The 20,100-nt window shown below is 39.9% G+C and overlaps 3 protein-coding genes and 1 long non-coding RNA gene across 5 annotated transcripts in view; 3 read left to right on the top strand and 1 right to left on the bottom strand.

The window, feature by feature from the left end:
• Nucleotides 1–1,485, top strand: part of LOC125289183 (calpain-1 catalytic subunit-like) — a 52,972-nt gene extending 51,487 nt beyond the window's left edge. Inside the window, 1 exon segment of the mRNA XM_048235887.1 lies at nt 806–1,485. Within this exon segment, the coding sequence (XP_048091844.1) occupies nt 806–832 (27 nt within the window). The 3' untranslated portion in view covers nt 833–1,485.
• Nucleotides 1,486–4,014: 2,529 nt separating this feature from the next.
• Nucleotides 4,015–7,452, top strand: dusp19b (dual specificity phosphatase 19b). 2 transcript variants are annotated; one of them, XM_048236961.1, is made up of 4 exons: nt 4,015–4,342; nt 4,442–4,488; nt 6,120–6,272; nt 6,620–7,452. In XM_048236961.1, the coding sequence occupies exons 1-4, from the start codon at nt 4,120–4,122 to the stop codon at nt 6,800–6,802; spliced, it is 606 nt and encodes a 201-aa protein (XP_048092918.1). In that variant the 5' UTR covers nt 4,015–4,119; the 3' UTR covers nt 6,803–7,452. The 2 variants fall into 2 exon arrangements, with proteins under 2 accessions (XP_048092918.1, XP_048092919.1); XM_048236962.1 differs by lacking the exon at nt 4,442–4,488 and having other exon boundaries at nt 4,015–4,317.
• Nucleotides 7,453–9,083: 1,631 nt separating this feature from the next.
• Nucleotides 9,084–12,959, bottom strand: pnp5a (purine nucleoside phosphorylase 5a). Its single transcript, XM_048236303.1, has 6 exons — nt 12,612–12,959; nt 11,556–11,725; nt 11,301–11,404; nt 10,945–11,120; nt 9,713–9,903; nt 9,084–9,422 (listed from the first exon to the last, which is right to left on the bottom strand). The coding sequence occupies exons 1-6, from the start codon at nt 12,632–12,634 to the stop codon at nt 9,187–9,189; spliced, it is 900 nt and encodes a 299-aa protein (XP_048092260.1). The 5' UTR covers nt 12,635–12,959; the 3' UTR covers nt 9,084–9,186.
• Nucleotides 12,960–14,383: 1,424 nt separating this feature from the next.
• On the top strand, nt 14,384–17,430 carry LOC125289452. The gene is made up of 3 exons (XR_007192636.1): nt 14,384–14,566; nt 16,800–16,867; nt 17,254–17,430. It is a non-coding gene; the product is annotated as an uncharacterized LOC125289452 (long non-coding RNA).
• Nucleotides 17,431–20,100: the final 2,670 nt, after the last annotated feature.

Below are 20,100 nucleotides of genomic sequence, written 5' to 3'. Positions count from 1 at the left end.
GAGGAGGAATATCCCTCAGGATGAATAATACTATCTATCTATTTATCTATCTATCTATCTATCTATCTATTTATCTCTCTCTCTATCTATCTATCTATCTCTCTATCTATCTATCTATCTATCTATCTATCTATCTCTATCTCTCTCTATCTATCTATCTATCTATCTGTCTATCTATCTCTCTATCTATCTATCTATCTATCTCTATCTCTCTATCTATCTATCTATCTATCTATCTATCTATCTCTCTCTATCTATCTATCTATCTATCTATCTATCGATCTCTCTCTATCTATCTATCTATCTATCTATCTATCTATCTCTCTCTCTATCTCTCTCTATTTATCTATATATCTCTCTCTCTCCCTCTCTATCTATCTATCTATCTATCTGTCTATCTATCTGTCTGTTCGTGTGTTCTTCACACCAGTCGATTGTGAACTGGTGACCCGATCGTTCTGCTGGTTCAATTGGTCACTGCACAAGGCTAAACTGGCAAGACGAGCATTATCCAGCCCACAAAATAGGACAAACAAGCGTTTGACCTCTTGTCCAGACTATATGGCTGTTACAGTTCCAGTAAATAGTTTGTACTGTAAACTTCATGTCAACATACTGTAGTTTTGTCTCTCTCAGATGAAAACTTTCTTCAACTGAAGAAATGCAATATGCAATGTCAATGTCATTCAATAATACAGCATTTCATCTCTCTCTCTCTCTCTCTCTCTCTCTTCTCTCTGTCTCTTCTCTCCTTTCTCTTTCTTTCTCTCTCTCTCTTCACTCCTACTTCTCTACCTCTCCACAGTGGATCTCCCTCACTATGTTCGCCTAGAGAGGCTGCATGTTGGCTGAAGATTCTGAGCCTCAGTCCAGCACCCTGTGCCAACCCACACCCCCTGCCCACCCTTATACCAGCCGTGCCTTAATGCCTTACCACCCCAAACCGGTGGTGGGACTTCGGGCCAGACTGCTTTCACTTTTTAACCTCTTCCCTCCCACAGTGGGTTCCTGTTTACAAGACTGGTCATTTAGTGTGTGTGCCAAATAGTGCACTGCGTCCTACTACAATCATCACCATTTTGACAAGGAAGGACTTCAGTGGTGCTTCCGTGAGACTGCCATGTGGATTAAGTGTATTATAGGCTATTCCTTGTTTTAGCCTAAAACATTACTTTAAATTATGTCCCACTGCATAAACACTATGCAGATTAGAGAGATAACATCATTATACTAGGTAACATCAGCTGATGAAGTGACATATCAAGGGTTGGTGAGAGATTCCCAAATCAACAATTTTAGGTTTCATTCTATGTTGTGTGGTATTCTCAATACCAAAGATATACCAAAATATAATCTTGGGGCAAAATGCAAATTATGTGGATATGCTTGCCATTGCTTGGAGTAATGGAGTGTAAAACTCAGCATTCACAATCATGGATATTGCTTACATGCTACTTTATTGAGGCTTTGCCTTTGCTGCCTCGTGACTGCCAAATGTCTATTTACATCTCAGCATCTTATACATAACCACTGAATGCCAAAAAACCTGAAATCTTACTTCAATGATGGGATAGATTCTTGAACTATATAGAATTTAGGTTCTTTTCATGCCAGAGTCCTGGTTTAGATGACCTTAGACTTCTACAAAGATATTGGGTTAAAGTTGGTTGGGGAAGTACATGTTTACACAGTACCATCACAGTACAACTTTAAAGCTACGGTGGACTCTTTGAGTTACTTAGTTTTTCTATGTCTCAGCCAGCCATTTGTGTAGCTAACTCACATCTGGTCAGGAAAGCCGCCCATGTTTTGATAATACATTACAAACACATTGGATCATTGTTTGAGGACTCGTTCACAGAAGTCACTCATTCTATACTGCCTGCTTTTATGTCAGTGGCCAATAATCATAATTACAATGTCAGTCACAAGTCACAAGTCAGAAATTCCCTGCTTATGTTTTTTACACTGCACTGCATGTTTGCTTTTGTACAAAATGAACTTGTTTTTGGGGGTGGGTTTAATAAATCATCGGTGTGTGTTGGGAGAGGCTGTTTTTAAATACTTCTAATAACCTAACAAAAATGAGTATGCTTGTCTTATCCTGCCAATTTATGACCCCGAGATTGTGTAAGAGGATCAACAATATATGGGAACAACAGCATATGCCGAAAAGTGACGCCAAAAAGGGACAGGCATAATAGTGTGCATTGGGTTGACATGCCTAAGGGTGCATAGATTCCTCAAATATGGACAATGGCCAAAATGTTATGTTTACGGAACATGCCATAAGCACCTTATGTGCTAACCAACCAACCTTGATTAATTGTGAAATGGTGCTTGCTGTCACTTCATTGTAGTCTCTACTGAATTGATTTTTATTATGTAGGCTGCACCTTTTTTCTGTCAACGTTGTTGAATAAATACATTTTTAAATTGGGTTGAGATTGGGCTTCATTCTTTACACTGATTCTGTACCCCAACGTATCTTCCCACTGTGTTCCCACTTCCCACACATCCCCAGCACAGTCACATTTGACACAAAGACACCAAATTTGATTTACACAAAGATGATAGACTTGAGAGCTGTGAAATCATACATGTCTACTCCATGAAAGTTTTTACATTTTTAAAAAAATATGTTATAGTTTGTTAATAATTTAACTTAACATGTACCTTTGTTACAACCTTGATGCAGCCATAAAAAGTGCAGTAGGCTACAGTTGTAAAAGTATAGTGTCATGAATGTAACAGTGCTAAAATCTTGAATTCTATAACATATTGTAACACAAAACTCTTGTATTGTGCGTTATGCAGGTTGTTTTATTATTCATATTTGTATCTGTAGGCTGTCTTTTATTATTATTATAGTGGATGGAATCCACTATCTTGAAATCTCCTTGCTTCTTCTTATTATAACCTTTTTTTCTTTTTACCTTTTCAAGAATTAATGCGACTCTAACCGCTTAACGTACAGACATGTTGAAATAACCGTTCTGAAGGTCTGGAGTGGGGCAAGAGATGTATTTTTTCAGATTTTTTTAAAAGTTTGTACTTTTTGAGAAAAAAGGGATTAAAAATGTTAAAAACCTCATTTTTCCCCCATAAACTTCAAAGGCTGTGATGTCATAATGGCAGCTGCGCTTGTTAAGCTCTCAGATAGTTGGACTTAACAGCCGAAAAGCTGACAGAACTATATGTATATGCTCTGATATTATGTCCTCTTTGTGCTGAATTCTTGTACCCCTATTTGTTATAATTTGTATGGTGATTTTTGTATAATAAAAAAAATAAAAAATTGTTAAGCTCTCAGAGTAGTTCCCGGGCTAATTAGAACACTGACACAGGTGTCACCTGTAAATTCAACCGTCTCAGCTTCTAATGCATACAATCTGGTGCTCCCTAAAACTACACATCCTGTTTAAGTGGTCCCCGTGTGTCAAAATAAAAGTCACAGCCATATCTCATGCTTTGAGCATTATATCTCCAGAACGGTTTGACGCATATGCTTCAAATTTGGTACAAGTGTTTATATGGACTCAAAGATGAAGTGAGTTGATGTTGGAGGTCAAGTCAAAAACACTCTGAGTGCGATATCTCAAGAATGCCTTGACATACATGCCTGAAATTTGGTATGAGTGTTTGTATGGACTCAAAGATGAAGTGAATTGATGTTGGAGGTCAAATGTCAAGGTCAAAAACACCTTGAGTGTTATATCTCAAGAACGCCTTGACACACAAGGTTTTTTGGTACGAGTGTTTGTATGAACTCAAAGATTAAGTGATTCAGTGTTTTTTTTTTTTCAGGAATCTCCCAACCAACATTAAGCCAGCAGCTTTCCATCCACTATTGTAATTCCTCTGGCATTACATTTTCTAGTTATTATTATTATTATTATTATTATAGCAAGTTATAGGCCTTAAAGGTCAGTTCTATTTATAGAGGTTCTAATAATAACTAGTGAGAGGACTCTTAAGTCGTTTACTTTCACAAACCGGAAATATAATCTTTACTACCGATGTCAGTTTATTATTTTCACTGACAGCAATGGTTGATTTTCCAACTCAAATAATAACGTTAAATTATAAGGATAGGTCAGTTCAGATACTATCGTAATTATGAATTCGCTAGCTAGTGAAATTCAGGGATTTTCAAAATCACATCTGAAGAAACAGTCTACGAGAGTGACAACAGTAACCGGAAGACAATTAATAGAAACTCGGAGCGGCTCCTCAGTCCAAGTTACAGAATGCTTCCCTGAGCCTGAGGCAGCCTGCGGGTTTGTCCAGGACTTGAGAGCGGACCTACAAGTTGGTGTAATCAAACCATTTCTTTTGCTCTGTAAGATATCATGCCTGATCACCATATGCCGAGCGTTTTCTATGCGTAACCGGACAGTGCCCAGAATTGCAGGTCTAATAAATTATGTTCTTCTTTCAGCGTCCCAAGATGCTGCTCAAGATATTGATACGTTGAGAAAATACAAGGTGATGTTGTCGAACTGTTATCATGATGGTTATAAATAGGGTCCGTGGAGGGAATGTAGGCTACAATTCTTTCACACAAACATACGGGTATTTGTGGGCGTTTTTGGGAGGTAACACGCCATGCATGCTTTTGGAGGTGCAAACAAACGCTGCATTGCCATTGAGATCACATAGTAAGGAGCTGGCTCAGGGGTTATAAAAGTTTTTTTCGTGTTTAGTTGTAAAATGAAGGCACAGTTTTTATAGCCATACATGCGTGTTCACTTCAGGCTCCTTGGCTATCAATTTGGTAACGATAGATAACGATACATAGATACTGTAGACAGATAGATGGATACTTTATTGATCCCCAGGGGAAATTCAAGGTCACAGTAGCATACAAAAACACACACACACACACACGCATTCACTAACCGCAGAAAGTAATTAAAAGTATATAATATAAAAACACAACTATGCAATAAGGACAGTAGAAGATAAATATATACTAAATGCTAAATATTTACGGGCTATTTGACGTCTTTATGTCTTAAATGTTGAGTTACTCCAGTCTAGATTTTGTGACGTTAATCACTCCTATCCAAGTGGGCGGTGATTACGTCTGTGACGCGTAACTTTGCAAAGATAGGCCTACGTGGAGAAATGGCCAACATGTTGTATTTTGTAATAGGGACCTCATTGTTGTACATTTGTGCAGTCTCTAATATAGGACAGTGTGCAATATCAGTGGGCCTCATCGTGGCAAAGAAGTGCAATATGTTGGGTGCATTATCGAAATATTATGGAGATGTGATGAGAAGGGGTGGGGTTAGAACTTTTCAGTTACTCCAAATGTTGTTGCATGCAATTTCCATCAAGTCATAGCTTTCAAACATGCAACTGTAGAACACTCCCTGTAAATGTCAATTAATTCAATGAATTGTTCATAGTAACTTACAGAACTTAATCTTATTTAACCCTAATTTATTAGAGCTATAACCCCATTTTGTAGCCCTGCATATCTGAGAAATAATGGTAATAGAAGCAAATTGCATGGTCATTGTTGGGTACAATACCATACCATTATCCTCAGAAAGTATGAAGCAAACCCAAGAGAGTCAGGCAGGAATTAAAAACATGTTGATTTGGCATGGAATGACCCAAAGGCAGATTCTTAAATTCTTCTGCAGGCCCTCAAAGGCAGGATAACTTAATGATCAAGTGCAGCTGTTGCACAGGCCGATCCAACAATGCCTGACATTTAGTGTCACAGGGGATCACGCTCTGTGTATTGATTTTCATGTTGGTAAACCGCACACGTGATCTGTTACATTTTCAGTGGCAAGGTCAATAAGGTCAGTGTTCTTAACTTACTTATCTTGGATATCATGGGGTTTTTAATATTTTTTTTAAATGAAATGTAATGTAATGTACTTGTCAATTGTAAGATACCCAGTATCTCAGGTGATCCCATTTGAATTTTGGATATGTGTAGACAACGGCCATATTGGCGTAACTAACCCCATGCATTTCTATGGAGGATTTTTTGAGTGCTGTCTCTCCTCATTAGAAAGTATCTGCTTATATTCAGTCTTATTATTGTTTATGACCTATAATTAATGTTTTTGACATTTGTGGACTTTTTTTTATAGGTGACCCACATCCTAAATGTAGCCTACGGAGTGGAGAATGCCTTTCCTGACTTATTCCACTGTAAAACTGTTACCGTGCTTGATGTCCCTGAAACTGACATTACATCGTATTTCCCAGAGTGCTTTGCCTTCATAGACCAAGCCAGAAACCAGGTAAAGCATGTGTCTGTGTGTGTGTGTCAATTTGCTTAGCATAGGAAAGGTCAAGTCTACTGTGTACTGAAATTATTATTTCCTCAACATGCATTTGGGCTTGCCTTATCCTCATGTTTTTACATTACATTACATTACATTACATTTGGCTGATGCTTTTTAGCCAAAGCGACTAACAACATAGTAAACAGTTTAAGTTTTAGAGCAGTTCTCAACAATTTTAGGACAATTTAAAAACAATTAAAAACAATTTAAAAACAAATTTTTTCAACAGAAAAAGAGACAAATAAAAGGCAAAATCAATTAGTCAATCAGTGTGTGTGTGTGTGTGTGTGTGTGTGTGACAGGGCGCCGTGGTGTTGGTCCACTGCAACGCAGGAGTGTCCCGCTCGGCCTCGGTGGCGATGGCGTACCTGATGTCTCGGGACACGCTCTCATTCCAAGAGGCCTTTGATGCTGTGAAAGCCGCACGTCCTTCGGTCTGCCCCAACCCCGGCTTCCTCAAGCAGCTGAAGAGCTACACGCCCTGAATTACAGCGGGGTACACCAGGCATGTAACTGATGCGCACCCGATCGCGGAGTGTGCTCCAACAATTCACTTCCTTCCGCTATAATCTGTGGAAGTTGCTGCACCAGACGTGATACTGGCGCATTACATAGAAAAAAGTAGACCAGTCTTGTCAAATTATTTTAATGAAATGCTTTGGTTGCCCACCTGGTGTAGCCCCCCTTGTACCGTGGAGTACATACAGCCCACCCAGTGAAGGCAACCTCTGCAATGCACCTCTGTGTGGTTTAGGGCTTAGCTGTAACCAGGCAACATGCATATTCTGAGAGACTCATTGAGCAGCTGCCATTGTTTAATGGTAGATTTTTGACCAGTCTCTTAGTTGCCATGACGGTGATTCAACAATGCCATCAAGCCAAACTTTCCTTTGTCTGGCAAGGATACCCTTTTTAACCCTTGCCTTTCACCTCAGTGTTTGTGTGTGTGTGTGTGTTAAGGGGGGTTGCAATTGGGTCCTGCTTTTTGTGTGATTGTGTCTGCTTGTGTATCTTAGATATGCTACTTTCACATTATATTGTGCCAGATGTATTTTTATGTATGTCTCTGCACTTATTTGTCAACGAGTTTTGCACTGAAATAAAAATAACTTTTTTGTACCAGTTAAAAGTACTACTTTCAGTTGTAAATAGTTACTCCTTTGCCTAACCCCCTTTATTGTGACTGTCACAGAAGGGACACCATATCACAAAAGGCAATACAGGTCGTTATCGTGACCTGGGGCATGTCACCGGACCCAAATGTGCACTGCAGCCTTTGATAAAACAGCATCGGATGTTGTAGCAGAAAGTATGCGACCAAAGGCTGTGGTAGTCTCATCTTCATTTGCTAACTTCTCAGCCCACCCCTCTACAGTTGCACAACTGCTGTGTTGTCTTGATATGTAAAAATAGGTCCCAGTGAGATTGTCCTTTCCGATAGCTGAGTGGGTGTATTCCTGGAAGTCTATCTCCTAAGGATGCAACATTTTCTCCAGAGTTGCACAACTACTCTATTGTTTGGTTAGGTATGCCATAAAGGTCTAGTAATTTCACAGGCAAACAAGGATGTCCTATTCCTGAGGGAGGACTATTACAGGGGAATTTTACAAGTACCCCTTGAGGGTAATCAGGCCCAACACTCAATTGCACCTTTGTAATTAGTGATACACTGGATAGAACAATTCCTTGACAAGGAGCACACCTACGCAAGACTTGCAGCAGACAATTATTAGCCAGGCTATCTGAGAATAAAATTAACAAAAGTAAACAACCTGAAGCTTCCAGAAGAGTTACATGATCTGCTTATAATACTGTATATACATTCACACCCTTATATTTCAAGAAAATCTGGCAGGTCAGTCAGTACTGGAATTGACCAACCTGATTCCAAACTTGTGCTTTTACGGCTCCCACACACTGCTGCGTTCTGTCAACGCATTCCAGTGGGTGTTCCCGACGGTAGCTATGCAAATGGTCTTCTTTTGAGGAAGGACTTCATCGAAGAGCTCAGTGATTAGGCATGGTCATCAAGTTCACACTTTAGAATTCCTCTTCATCTCTCGCCATCATGAACACAGTAAAACACACTTAATTTTATTTAATAACTTTATTTATACAATCTTTACAGCATTTCTCTTTCTGTTCAATACAATTGACAGATGAGAAAAAAAAAAAAAAAAAAAAAAAAGTACTAAAGAAACTAAAAAGCTCACTTGAGAGCTTCAACAATGCAAATGATCCACACATACACACAGGCATGCAGTAGTTCTGTTTGCAGTGTTACCTTATATTCCAGTCATCGGAAGTCTGTGCATTGTCCCTGATACACACTTTTGGGCAACCATACACCATACAGTCAATAAATAGTAACATAACATTTATGTTAAAGAAAGAAAAGAAACTATTGTACATCTATTGACAACATAAACATAATACAATACATTCACAAGTCTCATATCTCTACCATACCTCTAAGTTAAACATAGAAGCACAGAAACAGACATAAAAATGATTTAAGTTAAAAACAGTTGAACAGGCACTTGATGAAGGACATCCCTCTGAGCATTGCAGGAATGTGCAGGATCAGTGAATAGTTCTGAGTGTAAGGTAAAAAAAAAAAAAAAAAAAAAAAAAAAAATTCAACAAAAAAAAAAAAAAAAAAAAAAAAAAAAAACATATTTTTGTGTTGCTGTGACCTCATTTTGAGAGGGTCCAGAAAACAGGTGCCATATCTGACCTTTAGCCTCTCCAAATTTGGAGAGGCTATCTTATGCCCCCCCCAACCTAAGGGTAGTGGGGGTGGGGAGGGTGGGGTTGGGGGAATGTTCTATGTACAAGTCAAGCTGGGAACAGGCCACATGCAATCAGCTTAATGTAGGTTGATGTCGTCGTCATTGTTATTGTTGCGCTCGATGCGCATGACCATGTTGGCGACGAGACGTTCAAGCTGCTCGGCGCGCAGCTTGCCGGTTTCGAGGACCTCCTCGTGGTTGGCCTTCTCCTCACTCTCGTAGTCCATGACCGACTGGTTGGTGATGAGCGACAGGGCGAAACAGCGCATGCCACAGTGGCGGGCGACGAGGACCTCGTGAACCGTGCTCATTCCTGTCAGGGAGGGAGAGGGAGGACGCCGCTTAAAACAGCATTCTAGAATGTATTCAGTCCTGCCAAACATCCAGAAATCCTTCCTTCCTACATCTTGGCATTGTTATTTATGTGAAAATAATTCATATGCATGTATTATGTGCATACTGCATCACAGTGTTAGGTCCCTGTCAAGAATTTGAAATCTGGTGGATAAGATCACAATTGTATATATATATATATATATATATATATCTGGAAAAAGACAAGGATGACTAGGAGAAGTATGCACAGGTGAAAATGGGACTCACCAACGGCATCAGCGCCCAGCTTGTGCAGCATACGGCACTCGGCAATGGTCTCGAATGATGGCCCGCCCAGCACGCAGTACACACCCTTCCGCAGGAAGTCGCTGTAGCCCAGCTCTGACCCGACGTCGAAGGCCAGCTGTTGAAGATCGCGGTCATACGCATCTGACATGCAGGGGAAGCGCACTCCAAACCTGAAAGAAAGAAAGCAAAGGAGTGAGTTATACAGTCCATACAATTCAAATTCAGAGTGAAACCCTATCCAGGTCCAGAGAGAGAGATTCAGTGCAGTCATTATATCTGATGTTACTTAATCATAGAAAGATGAATTTAGTACAAAATGCTCCCATTCTTTCTTCAAATTATGCAACAGGCTTGAAAGACACATACATAGAAATGTAAAGCATCCATCAAGGGCTAGACTGCATGACTTGGACTTTTTGCATATACTGTAGCTTATTTTGCCCAAAGGCTACACACCCACATACTGTAGACACGGCATACTTTCCGAGGCTAATTACCTCATGAGTCATGAGATCTTGCCAGTTAAGCTTTACTGCACGATGCCAAAGAATTTCACCAGCTAAGGTTCGTCATTATAGTTTTAGCATCAATACTAGACTCCCCCGCCACCCATACAAACATCACTCGTCTCTCCATATATATTTGTTTTAATTACTTGACTTGTGCCTGCTTAATGGCTAACGCCTTGGAACGGATATTCAGGGCCTTGAGGTCTTGGTTAATTTGATAAGTCAACAGGTTGGAAATTACACAGCTGGAGTGTAGAAGACTCGTGAGAAACCCCATCGACACGCAGGCCACACACTTACGAGTCATAACTTTGCTATCTGTATCTGCATTTACACTCCGAAGACATTCTTTCTTATCGTAAGACCTTGAAATGGGCCCGCACGACACAACATTCTGTATCTACCCGTGCTACTGGATGCCAGAGAAATCAAACCTTTCTGATACGATTTAAAAAACCCTTAGGCCCAAGAACGGTCTTAGGTAACGCCCCAACAGTGCTTCATGTACTATGCTGCTGGCTAGATGTAAAACTGCATTAAGTTGTAGTGGTAGTTTACTTGTGCCGTGACAATAAAGCTGACTCTAAATCGGATGTAACCAGTCGGGTTAGAGTTATGAATCAACCCTTGCTTAGAAAACAGTACTTGTACTGGGATCTACCATCACAGATAGGCTCCTTCCATCTAGCCATAGTCACTCACCTCTCATCATTGGGGCCAACCAGTGGGTTGTTGCCGGCGAAACCAGGCATGTTGAGGTGGTCCTTGATGATCATGATGTCGCCCACCCTGTAGTCCTGGTTGAGGCCACCAGCCGCATTGGTCAGAATCACCGTCTCCACACCCAGCAGTTTGAAGATCCGCATTGGCAGGGTGATCTAAGGCACAAAGGGATCGTGAGTGGGACTGATACTAATAATGGCACAACACAGAAGTCATATAATACAAATACTGCTGACAATATATTCTTCTTTTGCTTATGGAATTAATTATTGACTGAACTGAAGAGGAGTGTGTATATGCCTGTGTGTGTGTGTGTGTGTGTTTAAGATCCTCACCCTCTGTATGGGGTAGCCTTCATAGAGGTGGAAGCGTCCCTGCATGCACACGCATGCCCTTCCCTTCAGGGTCCCAAACACCAGTCGACCAGCATGGCCATGAACTAGAACACAAACATGAAACACACGGTCAAAACACAATAAGCACACACACAAGAACAGGGCTTCAGCACAAAGTATACACAGGCACAAATCTGTCACTCGGTCACAGTGTGCTGACTGTCATAATCTGGACACACACACACACAAACTGACCTGTGCTCTGGGGAAAGTTGGGGATGTCTTTGTAGTTGAAGGCCACCTGGTCCTTCAGCATCTCAGCGAGTCCTCCCAGACCAGAGCCACACACGATTCCCACCAGGGGGCGCACGTCCATCTGGGCCATCAGCCAATCAGCTGTGGCACGGCACTCCTCATAGCTGTACCTGAGAGAGAAGCAGAGATTCATTCATTATTTCCCTTATCGAGCTGTGGCCAGAGGCATGCCGCCTGGGCTCCAAGTCACATTACACTGAAATCAAATGTCAACAAACTTAAAAGGTCAAAACACCCAAATACAAAATTGCCTGATAATGCAATGTTTTCACACGGTTGTATTGCATTTTAGATAAAGTGCCCGGTTATCTTCAGTTCGGAGTTTGCTTGCAGTTCAACATAATTGTGCAACATTCAGCAGTGAGAATCTAAAATTGGCTCAGACTCTAGACCTGCAGGTACAGAAGTTTATGATTTCTGATTTTGGCCACACTGGTAAAGGCAGCGTGATCGAAACGCCCACGACCACGGGATGCCCAAATTGGCAACACTGTAACACGAGCTAAGGTCAGACTGTCACTGTCACTGCCAATAGACTGACTGGCGAATATAGTCATGATCAAGGTGTGACATATGGTATCTCAGGTGTCTGAAAGGCCACATGTTACAGGACCCTTAATTTCATTATTTGCAGCCCACACAGATAACAGTAAAACCGCACGCAACAACTGATAACGTACACAAACACAAGAACATGGGTCCCCGACTCAATGTATTTAAACCCATATCCCTCGACACACCAGTCATGAAACTGAAGTTTATGATCCGGCCTTAAGTCAAGGGTTATCGTTAGATGTGTCTCCAGGTCGCGTAACCGCTCTTTGCCTTCAGGCGGAAACCCACCACGTGCTAGCCTACGCTAGAAAGACGACAAAGCCTAAGCAAGTGAGGTAGCCAGAGACACGCGGAATGATGCAACCTTGCACCCCAAATGTCAATTCTACCATGAACTTCATCTGATAGTACAGAAAGCATTTCAAATTAGTTCTCACTTACCCAGTGCTCTCTTCGGGGTGCATCTTTCACGTTTTCCTCAAAATCCTTCTTCTCAAAGACAAAATAACTAAACCGATTAGGTTATAAGCTGCAAACCAATATCACTCTAAGACAAACTTTCTTTGTCACTTTACTCACAGCCTACTCGGACGTTTTCGATCACAAGAATAAATAAAATGTAGTCCTAAGAAAAGGTCGTAGCCCAAAACGAGTAAAAACGCTTTTTTAAAAAGCCAAGGAGTTCTTTTGTGTTGTTAGCTGCCTCCACTGAGGAATTCCTGCTATCATAAAAGAACGTTGGCGAAGCCGGTTAATTTATAGAGCCCATGCCCTCTGCCGATCCAACCCCTACGTGCTACGCGAATGGTGACTCACCCTTTTTGGATGGGCGCACACCCCCCCTTGACGTCAGCGCAGTAGGGTAGAGACCGACGGCAAACTGTCCTCTGTAAAGTAGCCTTCAAAAGGGACAAAGTGATAACTTTCGGAAAAATAAACAAACCAGCATGTGTTTCGTAATAGCTTACCTTATCAATTAGCCTATTACTTAATTTTTATGACACTGTAAACTGCACCTGTTACAGGCAATGCTCTTTCATTTAGCCAAGGCCAACCTCAAAAACAAAAACATGTTTCTTATAGCCTAGGTCTACTAATTATTACCCAGGACAGGTAGCCTATATTTTAGTTGTATCATGCTTTGAGACTCACTTATGCTGTTATTGTAAAAGAATCGGCAAGGTTTAATTTTTTTAATTAGCCTAGGCTTAAGTTACATCCGTTTTTATTGGGGTGTTAAAAAGAAAATAACTGTAATCAGACTTGTGTAGGCAAGTTCATTTTGTTAAAGTAAATTGTTAAGATTATCATCATTGTGTAACCTTTTACACTTACCTGTAACTCAGAACAGAACATTTTACAATTCTGACTTGGCATGAACACCCTGTTTGGCAACTAGAACAGCTTGACTTCATAGTGCAGACAATTTCCAATAATAAAAAAATCCCTACAGGAAACCTTTGGTAGCAATACACGTGATATATGGGAATGCAATCTCAATTGTTATCTATAAAATGGACTAAAACTAAAGCTCTCATGCAATACTGGCTGTTCAAATAAATTTGAAAAAGTAAGGCCTATGTATTTTTAAAAAGTTTTCAGTACTAAAGTTTAAATAAGTTATAATTTTTTTCTGACTGGCGCTTGCAGTTAGACAATGAGACTTTGTGAAAATATATTGCTAAAAAGTTTTTTTTAAAACCGTCTTTGTGTATGTGTGTGTTTAAGAGACACTAAGCTAGTTTAGTCTAAAATAATGAAAGTGCATGGCTCAAAAATGGAACTGACATCAGTCCTGTTAGCCATTTAGCTGTGGAATAAAGCTGCAATGAACACGTACACTTGTGTGTTCACTTTAATGTCTCGAATGTTTGACTATAAAGAGGCCATTTCAACAAGATCTACCATGAACAGGGAACGTTTATTTATCCATATACTATTTAATGATGCATGTGCAGTGTTCACAGTGTGATAAACAGTGGCGGAGCTAGGGGGTGGCTTAGGGGGCTTAAGCCCCGAATCTTTTTTCAAAAGCCCCGAATCTTTTTTTAGTGTTTTAAATTCCCGGCAACTCTTATTTCCAATATAAAAGCCCAATATTGAAAAATAATTTGACTTGCTACACGATCTATGCCAGGTCTCTGGGCTATGGTGATTTCAATGGTTAGATTGATTTGTTTAGATCCAGTGAAAATGCTGCCTTGACAACGCTACGTCATGGCTTCGGTGTTTCAAAAAGCCTCTGTCAGAAGTCTGTCACTTTTACAGTCTGTGATAAAACACTTTGTGTACATGTTGTTGAAACGTTATGGATATTAGAAAGTTTTTCAAAAGACCACCCAGCTCCGTTCAAGCAACAGCATCGCCCAGTGAACTGACGGATGGTGTTGTTTCAGGTTGGTGATTTCACGTTAAGAGCTTTCTGTCAGTTAGGCAGGCTAACGTTAGGCTACTTGGCTAGCTCCCTAAATGCTTAACATTAACGTTAAATGTCCTCGTTCGTCGGCGGAAAAGGCAAATTCAATACTCTCATAGGCTAGCTAAGCCTACTGCAGAATATGAAATTCCAGCTCCCAAAACAAAGTGATCCTCGTCTTGTAATAAATTAGGCTACACTGTTTTGAAATGTCAGAAAAAAACATTAACAGTTATCTGCCCATGTCAACTTTTCAGTGTCATATGTTGCATAAGCCTACCTTAAAACCTTGTTGATATCCTATCCACCACCACAGATCTTATAATCCAAGAGTCCACATAAATATAAAAGTCATGTTATGTTGTTTTGGCTGCCTAACTAATTATTAACTAAAAAAAAAACCATTACAATGATATATTGAGAGGAAAGGGCCCTTTCCATAAGTGTGTTAATCAAGCACCATGCAGTCTGCATTCATAATCTAGGTGCTTGATTTTTATGCACCTGTGTAAAGGGGCCTGATGAAACCTATGAATAATCTTGCTAAATTACAAAATTAATATAATTTAGAAACGCCTATGTCAAGATGATAATGCATTCCTTCTAAAATACCCTTGTATCATGATGACTGGCCATACTGTAATTATATCATAATATTATGTATATTATAGTATAAGATATTCTATATATTTGTCACACAGATGAGATCAGGGAAGAGGAAGAAGGAGAATAGCAATAATAAACAATAATGTCATATCAAACAATAGCCTAATGAAAATAAACAAATACTATAATATACAAACCATAAGAAACGCTTAATTAACTAAGTACATGCTAAACAGATATGAACAGATATTGCCTCTTGAAAGACCCAAAACTATAATTTTGTGTCACAGTGTAGTGCCAGTCAGATACCTTGAATCTGTTGAATGTTAGTTTCACATTTTTTAAGTCTCAATGTGTCCATTAGTTTACACAAAATTCACTAAAAGTCATTATTTAGCCAAATAACTTTCAGTGTCCCGCCGGCGGGACGGTTACCCTCCCCACCTCCCCCCAACATTCTATAAATCAATTGTATTTTATATATTGCTATGTAGCATAGTAATGTTATACACCATTTCAAAGCTTTGACTCTTGGGAATCCAAAAATGACAACTGTTTTTCATGTACAATCTGTATAGTGCTTTACATTCTCAGATTAATTTTATTATGTCTCAATTAAATTTGATCCAAAATGCCCCCCTCCCCCTCCTCCGCTTTTGGTGATACCCTGACTTCTGGCTGCAGTGTAGCTGCAGCACAATAAGTAGATGCCTCATATTGGGAACTGAAATATTCACAAGAATCCATAGAAATTGAATCTTCATGTTGTATTATCCAATATTAGTTGTACAGATGTATAGTCTATCTTATACACACTCATTGAACCAACAAAGTAAATGCAAAAATAGAGACTTTTTTTGTAATTATTCCATATTTTGTGTAGTCAGTCTATATCAGAACACCTGACATACAATCTAAATAGTCCACAAGAAACCTCAAAGTGTTACCTTTCATTTGAGACCAGGATTATGCTTCTACACAAAGGGGTTCATGTGCATTTGATTGTCAGTATGCATTTTGGATAACAAAAAGTCCTATGGGGAGTATCCATAGGCATTTTACAAAACACATGGGCATACCTTGGCAAATAATAGTCTAAAGCACTCATATTTTCATTCTATATTGATCAACTTTTGCACACAGCTGGTTGCTAGGGCTTAGTTGTGTTTCTAAGGGATATCAAGTGACCTAGAGGGCTGAAATGTGGTCAGTTCAGAGATGCTTGTAATCCGGCAGAAAGAAAAAACTATATTCTAGCCTCTGTAGCTCTTTGTCAGCACATCACACAGTTATCTTGACTGCTTCCTACGAAAGCTACAGGTTCTTAGCTTTCTATAGAGGTCCAGCACTTGATGGTTGACCCCAAAAGAGGTGGGAACAATGCCCTTGTAAATAGGCACAGTGCAATTTCAGGCAAAAAAAACTTGACATTTTTACTGAGAACTATGTAGTTAGGGGGTTATTTAAAAAAAAAATTAAATGGGCTAAGCCCCGAATGTTTACAATGTCTGGCTCCGCCCCTGGTGATAAAGTTTAACTTTGAAATCTAACTGAATACTGTTAATTCAAAAAAATAATAATAAAATAAAATAAATAATTTCATGAAGATAGGATCAACTGGTAGTGGAGGATGTTGATGGAAGAGGGAACAAAGTCAACATACAGCAATCAGAAGGTAAGAACTGAGTTATAGGTTGTTTATGTTTACCTAAGATGCATACTGCATATTATGGGTTGTTGTACTATAGTTTGTGCAGCCAGTTAGAATTCTGCTTATCTATCCTCAAGACTGAGGAGGACTCACTGATAAGAGTGACAGTGTGCCTGAGCATCACACATGGAACACATGTTGGCACAAGGTCACACATGGAACCTCAGAACAGATAAAATAAATAACATTGACAAAGCACACACTAAACGCATGCACGCATACGCATACAGTATTACGCATGTTGTTATTGTAGGAAGTCTGATAAACACAGCTTTCATTCCATCGTCACTTTGTGGAATGTTTTCCCTATGTTGTCCATGTCACATGTCAACACTGTCTGCTGTCCACAGGTAATCCAACAACAGTGACCCAGTATCTCAGCTACTGTTGCCGGGTGGCCATGTTATGAAAGTTCTGAGAAGTGCCTAGGGCACGCCTTCGCTCCAGCCAATAGGGTGGATGTGCAGGTGTGATGTTAGCGTGTCTCCTGTTTGCTTTGCTAGTCCGGTGTTTGCTGCTCAATCAAAATCAATAAAAATGTTCCTGTAGAAATACCGACACACTCTCTCACACCTGCATCACACACACACACACACACACACACACACACACACACAGGGGAAATGTGTGCCAAATGTCTGAGAAAGCAAGAAAGAGTGGGGCAGTGTTCTTTTGAACCTTTATGAACTCTCACCACACACACACACACTAGCGGCATGACAGTGATAGTCGACGACCCTTCAATCTTCCTTTGTCTTCCTCTTCTACCTCTTTCACAAATCTACTCTATCCTCCCATTTACCATCCCATTACACACCATCCATTTATTTCCTTCCCTTCTTCCTATTTGTTCTAACATGCCTAGCAAAGCTGTATGCATTCCCAAAGTGCGTGACAGGCACACAGGTTGATGTTTAACACACATGCATGCTGTATCCGTCACTGGACATGCGAGTTAGTGGACTCGCCAATGCCATGTGAGTCGGACACAGTGAAATCGTGTTTTCTGATGCCTTGATGAAGATTTTATTCACGTGAGAGAGCCTTCCACTAGAAGCCGTATCATCTGATAAAGTCACATGGCCAGGTCATGGGAGCTGCATTTATTCTTATAAGATCAGGCTTTAATGCTTGGGTCAACTCTGACATCACATTTTCAAAATTATTAACCAGTAGGTCTAAGCAAAAGCACTCTGGCAAATGACACATTTTGCTTGCAAAAGACACTGTTAAAACATTTAAAATATGCAGCAAAAGCAAATTTTGCCTTCAAACAACACATTTTGTTGTCAAATCACTGTGTGGTTTCAATCAATCAGTAGCCTACACACTGGACAATAAAATGCAAAACATAATTCTCAAAAGGAATTTCATTTTTGCTATGTCTGGGCCATTTCTTTCTCATTTTTCTGGTATGTAAGACCTACAGTAAAGACCTACACCTATAAGACAAATTTCATCGAACTACAACTTGTCATTTTTTTCATTGAAACAGACTTTCAGTAAACACATGGACATATTCAGCCCATTGCAGAGCTAACGCAATCTCAGCCACTAGCCACAGAAACGAAAACTTTGTTTTGATTTGTTTGCAAAAGGGTAAATTATTTTGGGATTGAAAATGGCCAGATTTCTCCTTGACTGTTTTGGGTGTGAGAAATGTGAACCTGATGTAAACGTGTGAGCACATTTGCAAGAGATGATTTCTGCCAAGTGGATCCCAGTTGTTTTGAGCAGGTCAAAGCAATGGAGAAAACTTGATGAATTGGTCAACACAGACCTCACTAGAAAGACCACACAAGTCAACTGTGATACAGCAACTCTTTCACTCCCTCTCGATGGGTAGAGGACTGATTCAATAGACAGGTGTTGAACCTCTCTCTCTTTCTCTCTCTCCCTCTCTCTCTATAAAATAGAAAAGAGAACAGAGAAAGCATTCAGGCATAGCTTTGTTTCAATTATGTGTACGTGTGTGTTTGGTGTTTTTTGTGGGTGTGTTTGTGTGTGTTTCTGCTTCAGCAGGATGCTAAACAAGTTAGACAAGTACATGACATTTTTACAATTTTTAACAATTGCTAAAAAACAAAACTTTATACCGGAAAAGACAGGCATTTCAGGCAGTTTCTGTCCTTATACAGTAACTGTTCAGCAACCTGTTTACACTCTGAATGGGCTTTAATTGGTTGTGTTACATAATTTGAAACAAGTGTGATCAATCATTATGTTTAGAGTAACATATGGCATTTGTGCTTTGATTGTGTTTACCTTTTGCCACTTCTGGTTAGCATTATGCATCACAAGTGCAAAATATGTTTTATTGCATGTGTTTAGAGTTTTGCAAAAAGAGTCTATGAGATCTGCAAATATGTTTTATGTGTGGTTTTGCCAAAAGGATGAGTGATTCAAGAAATGTGAGAACGACAACTGAGAATGTGGTTCAGAGTAGGGAGTTTAGCGTTTTAGCAATTGTGAAAAAACTGTAAAAAAAGGGCATTGCACTGGTGAAGCATAATGTTATGTAATGGAGGCCCCTGAGTCTCTCTCTCTCCGTGTGTGTGTGTGTGTGTGTGTGTGTGTGTGTGTGTGTGTGTGTGTGTGTGTGTGTGTGTGTGTGTGTGTGAGAGAGATAGTGTGTGTACTCGTGTGTGTGTTGAGTGCTTGACACAGTAATATCCAGGTGATGTTTGCTCAGTGCTGACTCTGAGGTGCAGACTGCAGGACAAACTGTGCAGCCAAAAGACCAAAAACTGTGTTACACTGTTTCATTCAGCCATTCACTTCACTCATTCAGTAAAGACATGCAATTTCACACACCTCCTTTAATATGGGTTAGAAGATACACCAAATAAGGCATGTGTTGTAGAAATAAGGGCCTGTGGTGTAGAAATAAGGGGGAATGCATTTTGTCCACATACTCAAACTGCTAATAACAACAAAGTTTCAGTTGGAATGTACCAGATAGATGCAGCTGTGTGTTTGTAGCCTAGACTTTATTACACAATCTTGCTAAGTCCAGTCATACTTTTCTGACACTGATCGTTCAGGTATGTAGACATTTCCAACTCTGTCCCATTATTTCAGTGTGAATGAGCTTTGTCCAATTTTCATCTCATTAGAATGATAAGGTCCTAGCTGCATAATTCCAAATACCAAAACTGCTATGCGGAACAATCCATTTTTTGGAGTTTATATCTATC

This window comes from Alosa alosa, chromosome 24, assembly GCF_017589495.1.
Source record: "Alosa alosa isolate M-15738 ecotype Scorff River chromosome 24, AALO_Geno_1.1, whole genome shotgun sequence".
Classification (NCBI taxonomy): domain Eukaryota; kingdom Metazoa; phylum Chordata; class Actinopteri; order Clupeiformes; family Clupeidae; genus Alosa; species Alosa alosa.
This window is presented reverse-complemented; position numbering and strand designations above follow the sequence as displayed.